The sequence below is a fragment of the Loxodonta africana genome, chromosome 9 (assembly GCF_030014295.1).
Source record: "Loxodonta africana isolate mLoxAfr1 chromosome 9, mLoxAfr1.hap2, whole genome shotgun sequence".
Taxonomy (NCBI): Eukaryota; Metazoa; Chordata; class Mammalia; order Proboscidea; family Elephantidae; genus Loxodonta; species Loxodonta africana.
The window spans coordinates 51183569-51198417 of NC_087350.1; the positions used below are offsets into that span (position 1 = coordinate 51183569).

General features: G+C 50.2%; 1 protein-coding gene across 6 annotated transcripts in view; it reads right to left on the bottom strand.

The window, feature by feature from the left end:
- Positions 1 to 12244, bottom strand: part of NEK6 (NIMA related kinase 6) — an 87652-nt gene extending 75408 nt beyond the window's left edge. For 3 of the 6 annotated variants that reach the window (XM_023544935.2, XM_023544934.2, XM_064291450.1), the window contains exon 1: positions 1272 to 10222. In XM_023544935.2, the coding sequence (XP_023400703.1) occupies positions 1272 to 1365 (94 nt within the window). In that variant the 5' untranslated portion in view covers positions 1366 to 10222. Of the gene's footprint in view, positions 1 to 1271; positions 10223 to 12124 lie in introns of those variants that run through there. The other 3 variants (XM_010587635.3, XM_023544932.2, XM_010587636.3) reach the window with 3 other exon arrangements.
- Positions 12245 to 14849: the final 2605 nt, after the last annotated feature.

Consider the following 14849-nt stretch of genomic DNA (forward strand, 5'->3'; position numbering starts at 1 on the left):
CTGCAGAACACGGTTTAGAAGCCTTGGCTCTGGAAGAGGCCACTGGGTCTGAGACCGTCACTGCTGAGAAGCTTCTCAGACGCTCAGGCCCCCTTGCACCCTGCCCCGCTCCCACCCTTTACCCTGTATTTGTGAAGATGGCACAAGACTGGGCAGTGTTTCATTCTGTTGTACATAAGGTCGTTATGAGTTGGAGCTGACTGGACGGCACCTAACAATACCATCGCCCTGGAGGAGCTCCAGGGACACGGTGGTAATGAAACAGAACCGATGGCGACACGGTCTGGGACGAGCTAAGCCCTGCACATCTCACAAACAGCAGCAGGATGGGTGTGGAAGGAAGGGCAGCCCAGTGGGCACACGCAGGGGGCAGCCTGAGGACAGGCAGCTGGGGCGATGTCAGAGTCAGCTCTAGGCGGCAAGCAGGAGCCCCTCACCTATAAAGTGCAGACGTCCTGACTTAACTCACTGCACTCTCGGATACTGAATGGGTCACAGGAAGCTCTTCCATACTGCCCACCGCCCTTCCCCTCCCACATACATGCCTGGCGTGATCGCTCCTGCTGGGTTAGATATTTACTCCTTGTGCTTGCTACTCCCTCCACCCCACAGCGTGTTACAGACACCACCTTCCTCTCCCTTGAAGTAGAAAGTCCAGTTAGAGGTACTGAGCAAAGGAAGGGGTTGACCAGGCGAGGGTGAGGGATCTTTCTAACATGACTCGTCACTAATGGAGCGGAATAGCAGAATCACTGAGAGCTTAGATTGCAGTCCAGCTGACCTGGCTTTGAGCCTGAGCCACTCACAAGCTTTGGGGTCTTGGGCAGATCGCTGACCAGCCCTGCACCTCTGTTTGCCATCTGTAACTTGGGGTTAATAACTGTCCCATCTTCATGACCAGATGCTGATGTGATGAGTAAATGAAATGATGTCAGTGAAGGGTCTAGCACGTGGTGAGTGCTCAACAAATGTCAGTCCTTGCTACTGCCACGAAACCTCCAAACATCACATTAGAAACGCGGGCATCGCTTCTTGGGCTCTGGCGTATTTGCTCCCTCCTTTCTAGCATCTGCCACAACTCTGCTCCTAGCCTCCTCTCTCCCCCCATTGTCATATCGCATCAGTCCGTAAATATTTAAACAACATGTCATCAAATTATTATAACATATGATCTATAGCCCTGATGTGCTGCAGCTCTGCACATTTGGGCTTCGTTTTCAGAATATCGAGACATAAAATATTTATGTATTTAGCCAACCACGAGATCTCACATTCTGTCTCAAAATGCTGGGTGGTGGCAAGACGCTGAACTGAGACACGACGTGTGAAGGGGATGCCTTGTTCTGACGTTGGTTCCTGGGGCATCTGGATTGTTCCCGGTTCGTTCCAGGGATGTTATCGTGCGGCCTGTGAACAGGAAGGGCAGATGGTTGGGACCAAGAGACCCCATCAAAATGGGGCAAGAGTTCAGACCGCTGGGGGCTGTATCATTTCCATTTCTGCATCTCCACAGATCTGGGCATAGTAGGTGCTCAGCAAATGTGTGCTGAGAAGTGAATTAATGCACCTGTACCATGCTGCACCACCCAGTGGGCACACAGTGGGGATGCAGTAACATTTGTTCTGTTTCATTCTATCCCCAGTGCCCAGTACTGGGCCAGGCCCTTACTAGGAACCCAGTGAACATTGCTGGATGAACAGTGACTGAAGGAATAAATGCATGACTGGGTAAATCACTTAATTAGCTAATAAATTAATGAGGGATAATGACTCCCAGTCTGCTGGTTCAGAGTACACTGTGTAAGACCCTCCTCCTGAGAAATAAAGGCTCTCCAGTAACCCTTGGTGGGTAGGAAAAGGAGTTTTTCTGGGTAATTAAATATCTCGATTGCTAACATTAGCACATCACAGGGACCATATGTTCCGGAATTTTCAGCACTGAGCAATTTCAAAGATGCCACCCACATTCGAATATCCAGGAACTTCTCACACATCAGTGACCAAACAGGGTCTTCCAAACTACCTCTTTGCCCCAAGTGACACTAAAATGCTTTTACAGACCGCTGCCCCTTGGGGAGTTTGGAAACCATGGTTATCACGTGCCTACCGTACAGATGACCGACGTCTGAACACCTAGGATACCACGAAGTATGTTGAAAAGAAAGTTGCTAGCTTGGATTGAAGTATTTCCTTTGCGTGCTTTCCCAAGAAGATGAGGCAGGGACCCTGCCTGAATCCTGTGTGTTTTTCCTGGTGGCCGGCAAAGGGCTAGGCCCCGAGTGGTACTTGGCTGCTGCTTGCAGAATGGCCCCATGAAACCTGGACACGAGTCTTATTCATCTCAGTGGCCCACAGCCCCATCCAGGGGCCAAGACAGCACCCACTGTGCCCATCACCCTTAGAGCAAGCTGAAGAATGTTTCCCAAACGCCTCTCTGTCACCATCAAGCCGTCCCAAGAGCAGGAGGTCCCCACCCTTGTTCCCAGCCTCTACACAGACAAAAACCTTGTCTGCATTTCCTTCTGGGCTAGCTGAGGCGGTTGGCATTTAAAACAAGCACAAAAGGCCACGAAAATTCCTGGGGGAGATGAACAAAGGAAGTACACACACACACACACACAGAGTCAGCCTTGCCAAGTCCACACTTGAGAGCCTGCTGTAACCGAATCCAGCTGGGGGCTCACCAGACCTGCTGAGCCTAGGGCGTGGATGCCCTCTCCCCGCTCCCTGTCTGTCTGCCATGTGGTGCCTAGTGATCCCGCCATCTGGGCACCCACCCTGGTGGCCTGCCAAGGCCACACCAGCTGGGGAATCGTTTCCTCTTTCAACTCTGGGACTCCCTGTTTTCTGGCCTGGGGCAGAATCTGAGGTCCACCTCATTCACTGAACAGCAGTGTCTGCGTCCAGAGATGGCTTGGGGGGACCTAGCACCTTCTTCTTTCCAAAGCACCCCCAAAATATATACCCTCTTAAAAAAAAGTGTGGTTGGTACAAAAATGCAGCTTTAAGACATGATTCTCGGCACCTACCCATTTCATCGCCAAAGCCCCTCTTAGACAAACATTCAGCAGCTGCCTCTGCGAAAAGGGGCAAAAGAAGGAGACCCTGGAACCAGAGGCTGGAGAAGCCCTCTGGGCTATGGTTTGGCAATAGAGTTCCTCCTACCTGAAGTAACTCAAGGATAAGCCCTTTCTCTAGAAAAACCTCTTCTCCAGAGGGGGTCGGTTGGGCACAACTCAGCCCTTTGCTGTCCAAGGGGCCTCCTTGCAGCTAACAAAGTTGACTAACAGATCTGTTAACTCCGTATTAACATTCTCCAAGAATCCTGCCACTTGCCCACCTGAAACTTCTCATTCATTCAATAAATCCTAAGAACCTACTATGTGCCAGGCATGGTGCTAGGCACTAAGGATGCAGTTGTGGTCCACAGACCAAGTCCTTACACTCTAGACTGGGAGGCACATGACAAACATATGATGTCAGGGAAGGGTATGGGCCACAAAGAAAAAAAAAAGTCAGGTCAGGGAACGGAGAGAGAGGCAAGGGGTTAATTTTGATCAGGTGGGCTCGGTGTAGCCCCTCTGGAGAAATGACATTGGCAGTGAATATCTGGGGAATAACTGGGGAAAAGGATTCCAGGAAGAGGGGGTAGCAAGGTAAGAGTGCACTGAGCTTAGGTGAGGAAAGGTAAGAGGCCAGTGAGCTGGAGCAGTGAGCAGGGAGGAAACTGTTAAGAAGGGAGGTTGGTGAAGTAAACGTGCCCTATTGCTCTTACCACAAAGACCAAATCTCACCCAGTCTCTGACGGGCCTCTGCAGCTCAGTGTTTTCTGCAGCTGAGCTTCTTGGCCTTTCTTCTCTTAGGTACTGGACAGGCTGTGCCCCTAGCGCAGTACCTTGGTACCTGCTGTTCGTTCCGGCTGCCTGGGAGGCCCTCTCCCAGGTCCTGGGCCTGGCTGTCTCTTCCTGCATCAGCTCATAGCCTGCATAATGGGCTCTTCCAGAGGGCAGCCTCTGCCCTCTGTCTCCTAACCCACCATAGTTACACTAAGGATAATTTGTTGTTATTGTTGTTAGGTGCCGTCAAATTGATTTCGACTCATAGCGACACCGTGTGACAGAACAGAACTGCCCTATAGAGTTTTCTAGGCTGTAATCTTTACAGGAACAGATCACCAAGTCTTTCTCCTATGGAGCCGCTGGGTGCTCAGCTCCTTATGGATAATGACAAGCTTTGAATCCTGGACTCTGTGCCTCTGTTTTTTCATCCATAAAATGGGCATAATGGTACCTACGTTCCACAGCCCAGAACCTCATTTCTGCACCCAGCTCCCCATCCCACATCTCCCTACCTACGCACTCTTCCTGTGGTCTGCCTGCCCTTTACTCCAACCCTTTTAGGCCTCTGGCCTCCAAACACCCTCTCTCTATCCAGCAAACCTCACATCTCCATCAAGGCTGCCTCAGACACCCCTCACTCCTGGAGGTACTCCTATTTCCCCAGAAAGCAAGTCCCAAAGGATGCCTGCTGCAAATTGTTCACAAGCACCTACAAAGTGGTCATTCACAACTTCTGTCCCCACCAGGTGGTCAGAGGCTGAGGACCAAGGCTGTTAGAGTATCTCTGTCCCAGCTCCCAGCACAATGCCTGACCCCAAATATAGGAACATATTTCTTGAATGAATGAGTGAATGAATATGCTCCATACCAGCCACCACAGACATGCCTGGTTAACAGGATATAGACTCTACTCAACTCACATGGCAGTGAATTGTCTGTGTTTCTACAGCACCAGCAGCCCAGCCCATGAACAGGTTCTTGGTCTGAAAGTTGGGACGGTGATCTGATTTAAGCTGCACTGCAGCTACAGGCTGCATGGGGGAACTTTATGCCGGTCATGGTCGCTCTCTGAGCCTCAGTGTCCCATGTACAAAATGAGGAACTTTTACCCTTTGCAATTTTTAAGCATCAGGGCCTTTTCTTAAATTAACTCCTATGCAAACCTCCTTATATCTAACAGGTAACAAGAGAAGAGCTTGCATCCCTCATTCTTAGTGGACTTTCGGGGAAGGCTATGATCCCAGGCTTCTTTCTTTCCAGGGTTCAAATTCTAAAGTTCGATTTTAAGGCAAATCACCCCAAATGGTACCCAAGAATCAAGGGCCATGAGCCTGGGGTTACTCTCCCATTTTCCAGATGAGGAAGTGGAAGCTGTGCTCGTGAGAGGCCCTTGCATGAGGTGACTCAGCTGGGGAGTGGAAGTCCTGGATTCAAAGATCCCCAGAACCTGCTGAGGTTTTTCTCCCACCACATAAACCATGGTGGTGTCTCGGGTGAGACACCAGCCTGAATAGCTAATTCCAGCAGAATCCCAGCAGAAGTTGCCTCAGAAGGGGTGGCCATTTCCAGAGAACAAGGATCACTTTCCTCCCCCTCAAGGAAAAGAACCAGTCTGAGGGAACCCCAAATAGTTTAGGAGGGAGTGCAAAACAGGCAGGGACTTCCTTGGGCCTCTCGGGTGGGCCCTCCACAAGGTCTCCTTATAGGGAGTGGGCCTCTTGCTCACTTCTGACCAAGAACTGCCAGCCCCACTGCCTGCCCGAGTCTGTGACAGCCACTCCTGTCAGTACAGACCTCTGATGGGGCCAAGGCTGTGTAAATAATTAACAAAACATCTGCCTTGCTTAATAAAACGCCTCGGCTGACACAGCTCTCAGGTGTCCCGAGACTCTCCAACTCTGAGAAGATGCACCAAAACTTATGGCTCACTTTCCCCACCTTGTGGGGGGTGGGTGGGGAGGAAAGCAAAACACTGATTTACAAACATTTTCCTCTGGCTTTACAGGGCCATCCTGCCATTCAAATCTTGCCTCTTTCCAAACTGCCACTGTCTCCTTCCCCTCTAATTTGGGATCACGGTCATTGAAAAGCACTTCAGCAGTACTTGGAGGGGGCCCCCCATACCCCACTCACCCTGTGTAAGGCCTCAATGCAGTGGTATTGAAAACCCTCTGGACAAAGAGCCAACCTTTCTGGCTCTGTGCCCCTGGGAAGTCCTTAGTAATTAGTTTGTAACATTTCTTACAAGAAGCCCTGGTGGAGCAGTGGTTAAGGTGTTTGGCTGCTAACTGAAAGGTCGATGGTTCGAGCCTACCAGTGGGAGAAAAGTCTTGTCAATCTGCTCCTGTAAAGATTACAGCCTAGGAATCCCTATGGGGCAGTGGTACTCTGTCTTCTAGGGTCACTATGAGTTGGAATCAACTCAGTGGCATACAACAACATCTCACAAAATTTGGGTAGTGCCATCAAGTACTTGCTAGGTGCTACCCCAGTGCTGAGCACTTCATGTGCATTATTTCATTTACTTCCCCCAAACCTTATGAGGTCATAGTATTAACCCTTTTTTCCAGAGGAGGAAACTGAGGCCCAAAGAGATGTGACTTGCTCACAAGTGGCAAGTCTGGGACTCAAGCCTTGCCAAAGCTCAAGTTCTTAATGTGGTTGTCGGTAAGCATCTTCCCTTCTCTGGGTCTCAGTTTCTATTCTGTAAAATGGGTGATTGTGGTAGATGGTGAGTGTTTTCCCAACTCCAAAAGTCCACAACAATGTATTCTCTCGCAAAGCTCGTCATTGGATTGTGAGCCTGCTGAATTCCTTATCTATGATCAGAGTGTTAGTTCACTGGTAAAGTAACTCCAAGTCTTTGCTGATCTCTTCTCAACAATTCCAGTTTCTTGGGCAACAAGGAACAAGAGAGGGCAGGCGTTGGAGAAGGGGGCACTGGACAAATCCCAACTCTATCATTCACCTGCAGTAAGGACGTGTGTGAGGAGCTAAGCCCAGCAGCCTCAACTAGGACACGGGGGTAGAGGAACTGTCCCTTAAGTGGATTTCTGTTCCCTGTGGTCAAGCACTGCCTAATTTTGAAATGTGAGGGTTAAATGTGAGGGTTAAACAAGTAAAATGCAGACACTCCAGGCTCCCAGTGGCGACTTCCCTCCCCCTCCCCTTGTCAGAATTCCTTCACACTCTATGGAATTCCTACATAAAGCCCCCTTTTTCTTTTCTATGAGGTCACCACCATGCAGATGTCTAAAAGAAAGAACAGCCGTTGGAACTGAATGCATTTCAGATCACGGTTACGCCACCTTTCAACTCCAATGGCCTCCCCTCAGATAGAGCGCACAGCGGGGTGCTGTGATCCAGCCAGTGAAGGCCAACACGGCCTGGTTAGAAGTTTGGTGCCTTTGCAACCAGACCACCCGAGAAGCTGCCTGTGGAAAAATCCAGAACTGGAGACAACGGTGCAGCCTGGAGCAAACCCGGGTCCTGCGTGTGTGAGTCTGTCCACACAAGCAAGTCCTATTAGAGGGACAGATGTCAAAATGCTAGATCACACTCCAAGTTCAAGTTCCCAGATTTGACGTCACAGGAAATTACACCACCACTGATCTGCCCAAACGTTGGCTCCTGTCTGGAAGACAAGTCTGAGAAGGCTGTTGGCTTAATCCAGGTTTGGCCAAAGGACAGGACTGCGTGTACGTCACCCAGTTTGGACAGGAATGAGTAAAGTCACTGACCTGAATTTTTCTTTTTAAACTAAAATTTTCCCAAAAAGCTATCTCATCACTACCCAAGAGTCAGAAATGAGGAGATGGCCAGATACCAAGGAGCCACTGAGGCCTCTAAGAGCCTGTCCCTGGTTTACATCCAAGCTCAGCCATCCACTGCCTGCTCAATTCAAAACAACTTCATAGACACCTGGGGTGCCCACACCACCGCAGACAATCCCCTCGTTCCAGGAGCACCCTTGCTCCCCAGAGCTCTGATGCCCAAGGAAAGTTCAGCGTGGCATGTGCACACTGCTTCCTAAGAATGATGTCAGCAAAAAAAAAAAAAAGATAAAAATGTGGAAACAAGGACTATTTTTACCTCCCTAAATCACAGGCCAGACGGGAGAGAAATCCATCAATGCCAGAAATGTGGCTGAGCCTTCACACAAGATCTATTATTTCACACCTTAAATTAACGCATCTCAAAGCAATTTGCAAATGTTCATCAATTTGCAGAACATGCTTGGAAAGGAGAGAAATACCTTTTCCTTTCAACACCAAAGGAAACTTGTAGAGGCACAACACAGCCCAAACCACACAGGTCCTCACACACACTCACACACATTCCTTTCAAGTACAACGTAGTATAAACCGTGAGACAAATGGAAATGAACAAGGAAAAGAGACAGGCACGGGACTAAAGTGACAAGTGACAAGAGGCATACGTAAAAATGATCATGTCAGATATTCAGATGTGAGAATCAGGCTCTTTGGAGGTGATCTCCATCATCAGAGGTCAGGACGCTGGGCTCTTCCTGGGAGCAGTGTCCCAGCTTGCTTCCTCTGCACACGAGCTTGGCCGTGGCGACCTGTATTTAATCTTGAATGAGTCCATCAGGGTCCTCCTCCACTCTCTACCCTCTAGCCCCCTTGCTTGGCCTGACCTGAGAAGAGAAAGGAAATAGTGTACATACAATGGTTTGTAACAAGGAACGTATGCATAACTTTGTGATGCTCATGAAAACAATGGAGCTTGGAAGTGTTTCTTAAGTATTTTATGAGCATAGAAAGGTAAAAGATATAGTACATACTAAGACAAACATTCGACTAACTGATGCTAAATAAGAACCATAGGTACCTGTTTGAACTCACCTACAAATTCGGCTTAAAGACAGACTTAGGAACGGATCTTGTTCGTAACTCGTGGGCTGCCTATAGTCTCTTTTGACAATTGTTTTGATGCTTCCCTTATGAAACCAATCCTTGGCACTTGGGGAAGAAAGAGAAATGTGAACTGCAGCCTTTTCCATCTGATAACTCTGGCCCTGGGCATTGCTCACCCACACCACAGGTACAAGAGGGACAAGGAAGGACAGTGGTGCCTTCAGAAAGACCTTTCCCAGAAGGCCAGAGCCAAGCCAGGGCAGGAACCTGCAGGAACCTGGAGTGCCTCAACCCACTTGGCTTTTCAGCATTCAAGAGGCAAAAAGCTCAACAAAGATAGCCAGACCTGGTTTGAGGTTACGAACCTCAACTCTAACGTAAGAGATGTGGGTTTGAATCCTGACTTTGCCACTTACCAGCTTATGACCCAACCCAAGTTCCTTAACCTTCCTGAGTCTTCGTCTTCCCCTCTATAAAATCAAGGTAGCAATACTGGACCTTAGTATCAGGCCAGACACACAGTATGTAGTGACAGTTACTTTCCAGGTACAGCAGGAAGACTATGGGCTCTGCTCAGACAGGCCTAGGTTCAAAACTACTGCATATTAGCGCGTGATCTTCAACACGTTATTTAATCTCTCTGTACCCCAGTTGGAAACCCTGGGGGCGTAGTGGTTAAGAGCTATGGCTGCTAATCAAAGGGTCGGCAGTTTGAATCCTCTAGGCGCTCCTTAGAAACTCTATGAAGCAGTTCTACTTTGCCCTATAGGGTCGCTATGAGTCAAAATCTACTATGAGTTAAAATCGACTCAGTTGCGACAGCTTTGTTTTTTTTTGGCTTGGTACCCCACTTTTCTCATCTGTAAAATGGTAATCATGACAGTTTCCATTTCATAGTGTTGGTTAGTGGACTGAATGAAATAAGGCACTTAAAGTTCTTAATCTGGTGCCTGGCACACAGTATGCCCTCAATAAATGATGGCCATTAGTTGCAGTGCTACTTTGACAAAATTATGCAAGTCGTTTCATCTCTCTGAGCCTCAGTTTTCTCATCTGTAAAATGGAGATAGCCCTTACCTCAAGGTGAGAATGCAATGAGTGGATGTGTGTAAAGCACTCAGCACCGAGTCTATACATCTGAGGAAGTCAAATGTCACATCCCTGGTGCAATGGACAGAGGACAGGCTGCAGGGTCAGGCAGGCAGCTTGAGAGTCTGCCTCCACCTCCTTTCAGCTGTCCCAGGATACAGGGTGTATCTCTCCAAGCCTCAGTTTCCTCATGCATAAAACCAAAGGCCATTTTCTGCAGCATAAGACTATAGGGAGGATTAACAACAGCACCCAGGATGGTTCCTGGCACATGGTAGGTGTTCCACAAATGTGAGTCCCCTTCCCCTCTCCCTGCTCTCCTTTCTTGTTCAAACCCACCGAAATGCCCATCTGGCAAAGCCAGGAACTACATTTCTTGAACCCTGAACAGCCCTAAGCCCAAACCCAAACCAACCTGGGATAAAAAAAATAGTGAGACTTTATTTTGTAAAGATAGAAACTTCTTTTTAGTCATTTCCAAAGCAGACGGGACAGCAGAGGCTGACAAACCACAGGGACCATTTTAAATCCTGGGCCTTTTCTTCTGGGAAGTTAGGCAAGAACCTTCCCAAATGTTTGCCCGTGAGGCCCTCTGCCAGGGAGTGACTCATTCCACAGCTCCCCAGGCGTATTTTATTTGGGGGTGGGGGATTGAGGGAGGGCCTGGCCTTGATGGGGGAAGGGAAAGGCCACGTTTCCAGCAAACCCAGAAGGTGTGTGTCTTTTTTTTTTTTCCATTTTTCAGACAAAAAAGCAAAAGAATGTGGGTCTTTTTTGTTTCCTTCCAGGTTTTGTTTGTCTAAAAGAAGACGTCCAAAGTTCACTTGGTGAGCTTGCTGCGTTGGGAGCAGGCGCTTCCAGCCGGCTCTGTGTCCCTTTCAATGAAATTCTTCTTCCATTAGCTACGGGGTTTTTAAACGTGCCTCCAAAGTTTGCCTGCGCGTACGCCGAGCTTCTAAGACGACATTTTCCCCCTCAGAAAGGCAAGCTGAATTTTGAAAATGCAGAGGAAATGGGGATCCACAGAGTTTCTCAAGTTTGCCTTAGAGCAATAAAGACTTTGGACTACAAAGATTTTCAGCATTTATAAAGCACAAAACACTGTCACTCAAAGCTCCAAGGAGAGACACCTTGGAAGATGGTGTCCCAAGCCTGCTGTGATGAATTTGTTACTGTCTTGGAGACTTGTGCTTGGAGCCCAGGTGCCATACATATCAATCAGACAAATATCTATCTGTTTAGCAGGACAGGCAGAGACAGATCCCATAGGCACAGACAAATGTCTTAGTACTGCTGGACTCACCAGGGTCAACCTCCAGACCTGGGAAAGGGTTAAAAGCCAGCCAGGCCAGAGAGAGCCAAGACAAAGTGGAGACCCAGAAGGGTCTTTAAGAAAACCAGGCACACATCCTCTGGTGCCCGGCCAAAGGGCTCTGCCAGCCTACCACATCTCCTGCCCAGCCTGTGTGTCCTGGATCCTGCCAGTGGTCCTGCCCAGGCCTGGCTAAGAGGCTTCGACCTCTGCCCAGGCTCAATGGGGCTCTGGGAGTCTGTCCTCTGGTCCCTCATTCACCAAGTGAGGCCCTGGCACCCACCCCATGCTCACACCAGGTCAACTTCTCTCCACGGGCTCCCTGACATCTGGGCCAGCAACAGGCATATCACACATATAGACCTGGTGGGCCCAGAGGAACCATCACCCTTGATAATAAACATACCCACACACTCCTGTACACAAATCACACACTCACATCCACATATGCACACTTTTGTCTTCTCGGGCTCGTAAATGCACACACAAATCATTTGTGAATACCACATTCATACATGTGCATACACACACATACTCCCTACGATCCACACATACTACGTCACAAAAATGAGATCACAGTGAAGGGCCTGGCACAGTCCTGGGCACATAGTAAACATCCCCTAAGTGGATAAACGAGAGCGATGGTCGTTTTCCAGCACTCATTCACACCAAAAATCACAACCCAGAAACTGATGTGCACACGCACAAACTCCGGCGCAGGCATGCACACACTCCTGAGAACACACTGAGGAACTGAGGACAGCGGGACACACGCAGCCCTCACACGCTCGGACGCGTACCGACGCAGACACGCTCAGATTTTCACTTTCACAAGCGCACCCCCAACTTCACGCATGCACACCCTCCGGCTCTTCCCCGCGGAGCCTCGGGCGCGCGCGTGTGCACGCGCACTCGCCTGGGCCCGGGTGTGGGGTGACGGCCCCGCGGCCCAGCCCCCGCCCCCTCCCCGACCCCTACCCAGCCCGGCCCAGGCCCAGGCCACTCACCGGCGCGCGGACGGGATCGGCGGCCCGGCGGAAGGACCCGCGCGCGGACTTGCGGGCCAGCCGGAGTGGCGGGTCTCACACGAGTTGGCCGCGCGGCGGCCACACTCTCGTCCGCTCGGTTCCGCCACCGCTGGCTGCGCGGGCCCGAGCGCGCGCTCCCGCCCCTCCCCGCCGCGGGGCCGCGCCGCCCCCTGTGCTCGCGCGCGCTGCCGCCACGCAGGCTGAGGGGGGTGGGGGGGGGCGCGCCCGGGCAGCGCCTTCGTTGCTCCTGGACCCTTCGGCTCCCCAGCAGACCTTCTGAATGGCGAATAAGCCACTCAGCCGGCCCCCTCCCCCATTTCACAGATGGGGAAACTGAGGCGCAAGCTTACACAGCAAGTCAGGCCCAGCATCTTCTAGGCACTTAGGATGAGGGGCTGCAATCAGCCAACCCATGAACCCCTCCCACGCGCTTCTTGGGGTCCCCTATCACCTAGCATTTTCCCCATCACGGCACTGGTCATATTGAAATTGGGCAAGCCACAAGAACTTATTGTGTGCCAGCTGAAGGCAGGCAGTGAAGTAGGAGCCAAGAATAAGGTGGTGCAACGATGACTGCTTCCTGCCCTTAAAGCACAAAAGTCTTCTCCGCTGGAGCTCCCGGCCTCCTGTGGACCCGGGTCCAGACAGAGTCAGTGTGCAGAGTTGAGAAGTAAAAGACCCCACTAATGAATACCCAACACTCCCTTCAAGGAGATCAGCCTCCATGGGGATCCAAAGGTTGGAGAAACTCAGTTCCCTGCTTCCCTTACTAGGGGAACCCCGTGAAGGTGAGGACTCTCCTGGGTCGGATAGTTCCTCTCACCACACTTGCTGCCTCTTCTCCACGTACCTCTGGCTCTTTCCCCCAGGATGGCTGAGAGCAGGGACCAACCCTGCCTGCCAGATACTCAGCTTGGCCACAGCACTGTGCTGAGCAGAGTGGATGTCCATAGGGCCTCCATCTGCCCAGCGAGTGGGCATGCTTCCACTGGGAATGACCTACGTCAATAATTAGCACCAGCCAAGCATCCACTGTATGCTGGACCCCTTACTGCACGCTTGGCCTGCATTGTGTTGTTCAGTCCCACAGCTGCCCTGTGAAGAGGTTATGCTACCACTGTGCCCATTTCACAGATGGGGCAAATGAGACTTAGAGTGAAGCTTAGAAAAGTGAATTCCCTTATTCAAAGTCATACCGCTGGTAAGTGGTTGAGCTGGAGGGTGGACAGCAGGCTGCCTAATTCCAGTGCTTGCGAGCCTGATCACCGGGCAGTCTTGCCTTATGAGCAACATAGTTCTGGGCTGGGGATCTGCAGAAGCTGCAGACGGTGCAGCAGCTGGCTCAGAGTTGCCAGCACAGTCCCAGCTCCCCGTCAATGAAAAACAGAGACTTCGCAAATTGACAGGGAAGAAGTGGATCATTCTGCAAATTGTTTAGCTGTTTAGTTCCATTTATAGCCTTGCCTCACGTGATATATACCACAAAAAACGTCAGATAAATCAAAGAGCTAAGGGTAAGAAAATGTTGTTGTTATTACCTGCCATTGGATAAGGCCCTGACTAGTGGTGACCCCATGCACAACCAAACAAAATGTTGACCACTCCTGTGCGATCCCCAGGATTGGCTGTGGGTCAGGCTGTTGCAATCCATAGGATTTTCATTGGCTGATTTTCAGAAATAGATGGCCAGGCTTTTCTTCCTAGTCTGTCTTAGTCTTAAAGCTCCACTGAAACCTGTTCAGCGTCATAGCAAGACGCAAGCCTCCACTGACAGACGGCTGGTGGCTGCGCATGAGGTGCGTTGGTCAGGCATCAAACTCAGATCTACCACATGGAAGACAGAATTTTCCCACCGAGCCATAAGTATAAGAAATAAGCAGTGCAAAAAAGTAATAGAAAGAAACAGAAGTTCTGGGGCAATATATTGCAGTACTACTAGCAGGATCCATGATATTGGTCATAGTCATGCAGCAAACATTAGTTCATTCATTCATTCACCTGACACATATCTGTGAGTATTTTCTATGGGCCAGGTAATGTACAGTAATAAACAAAATACACCCCCGACTCTCTTGGGGCTTCAGGCTGGGATGGGAGAGAGAGAAAACAAACAACCATAAGTATCTGGCATCTTAGGAAGATAAGGTTGGTAGAGAAAATAAAACAGGGAAGGGTTAGGAGAGCCCAGGAGGGCTTTTTCGTAGAGGCTGTTTGGAGCAAGCCTCATTGATGAGGTGCCGTCTGAACAGAGGCCTGCCTAAAGAAGTGAGAGAATCAGCCACAGGCTTACTGTGTGTCAGGTAGGCCCACGCTCCCCAAGGATGCATGCCTCATCTTGGTAAGCTATGGAGCAAGAACCTCAAGCCCTTAAAAGACTTTGGGAGCAGCACTAGACCACTGAGAAGAGAAAGACCCGGCCCCACGCACAGATCTGCATAAGCCTCTACCATTTGCAAAACCCTTCCCTGACTCTCAGGGACCCAGTAATGTGTGCTTGCAATGCCCTCATTTTCCAGTTGAGGAGAAACTGAGGCTCAGAGAGGTCAAGTGTTATATCCCAGGTCATAGAGACAGCAATCAGCGCAGATGAGTCTGACTGCAGCTGAGCTGATGTTAGGGGAATGAGGAGGCCTTGCCCCCCTCCCCCCACTGTTCCCACTGGCCCTCGAACTCTAATTGAGGAATGGGAGGAGGTGGGGGGTTC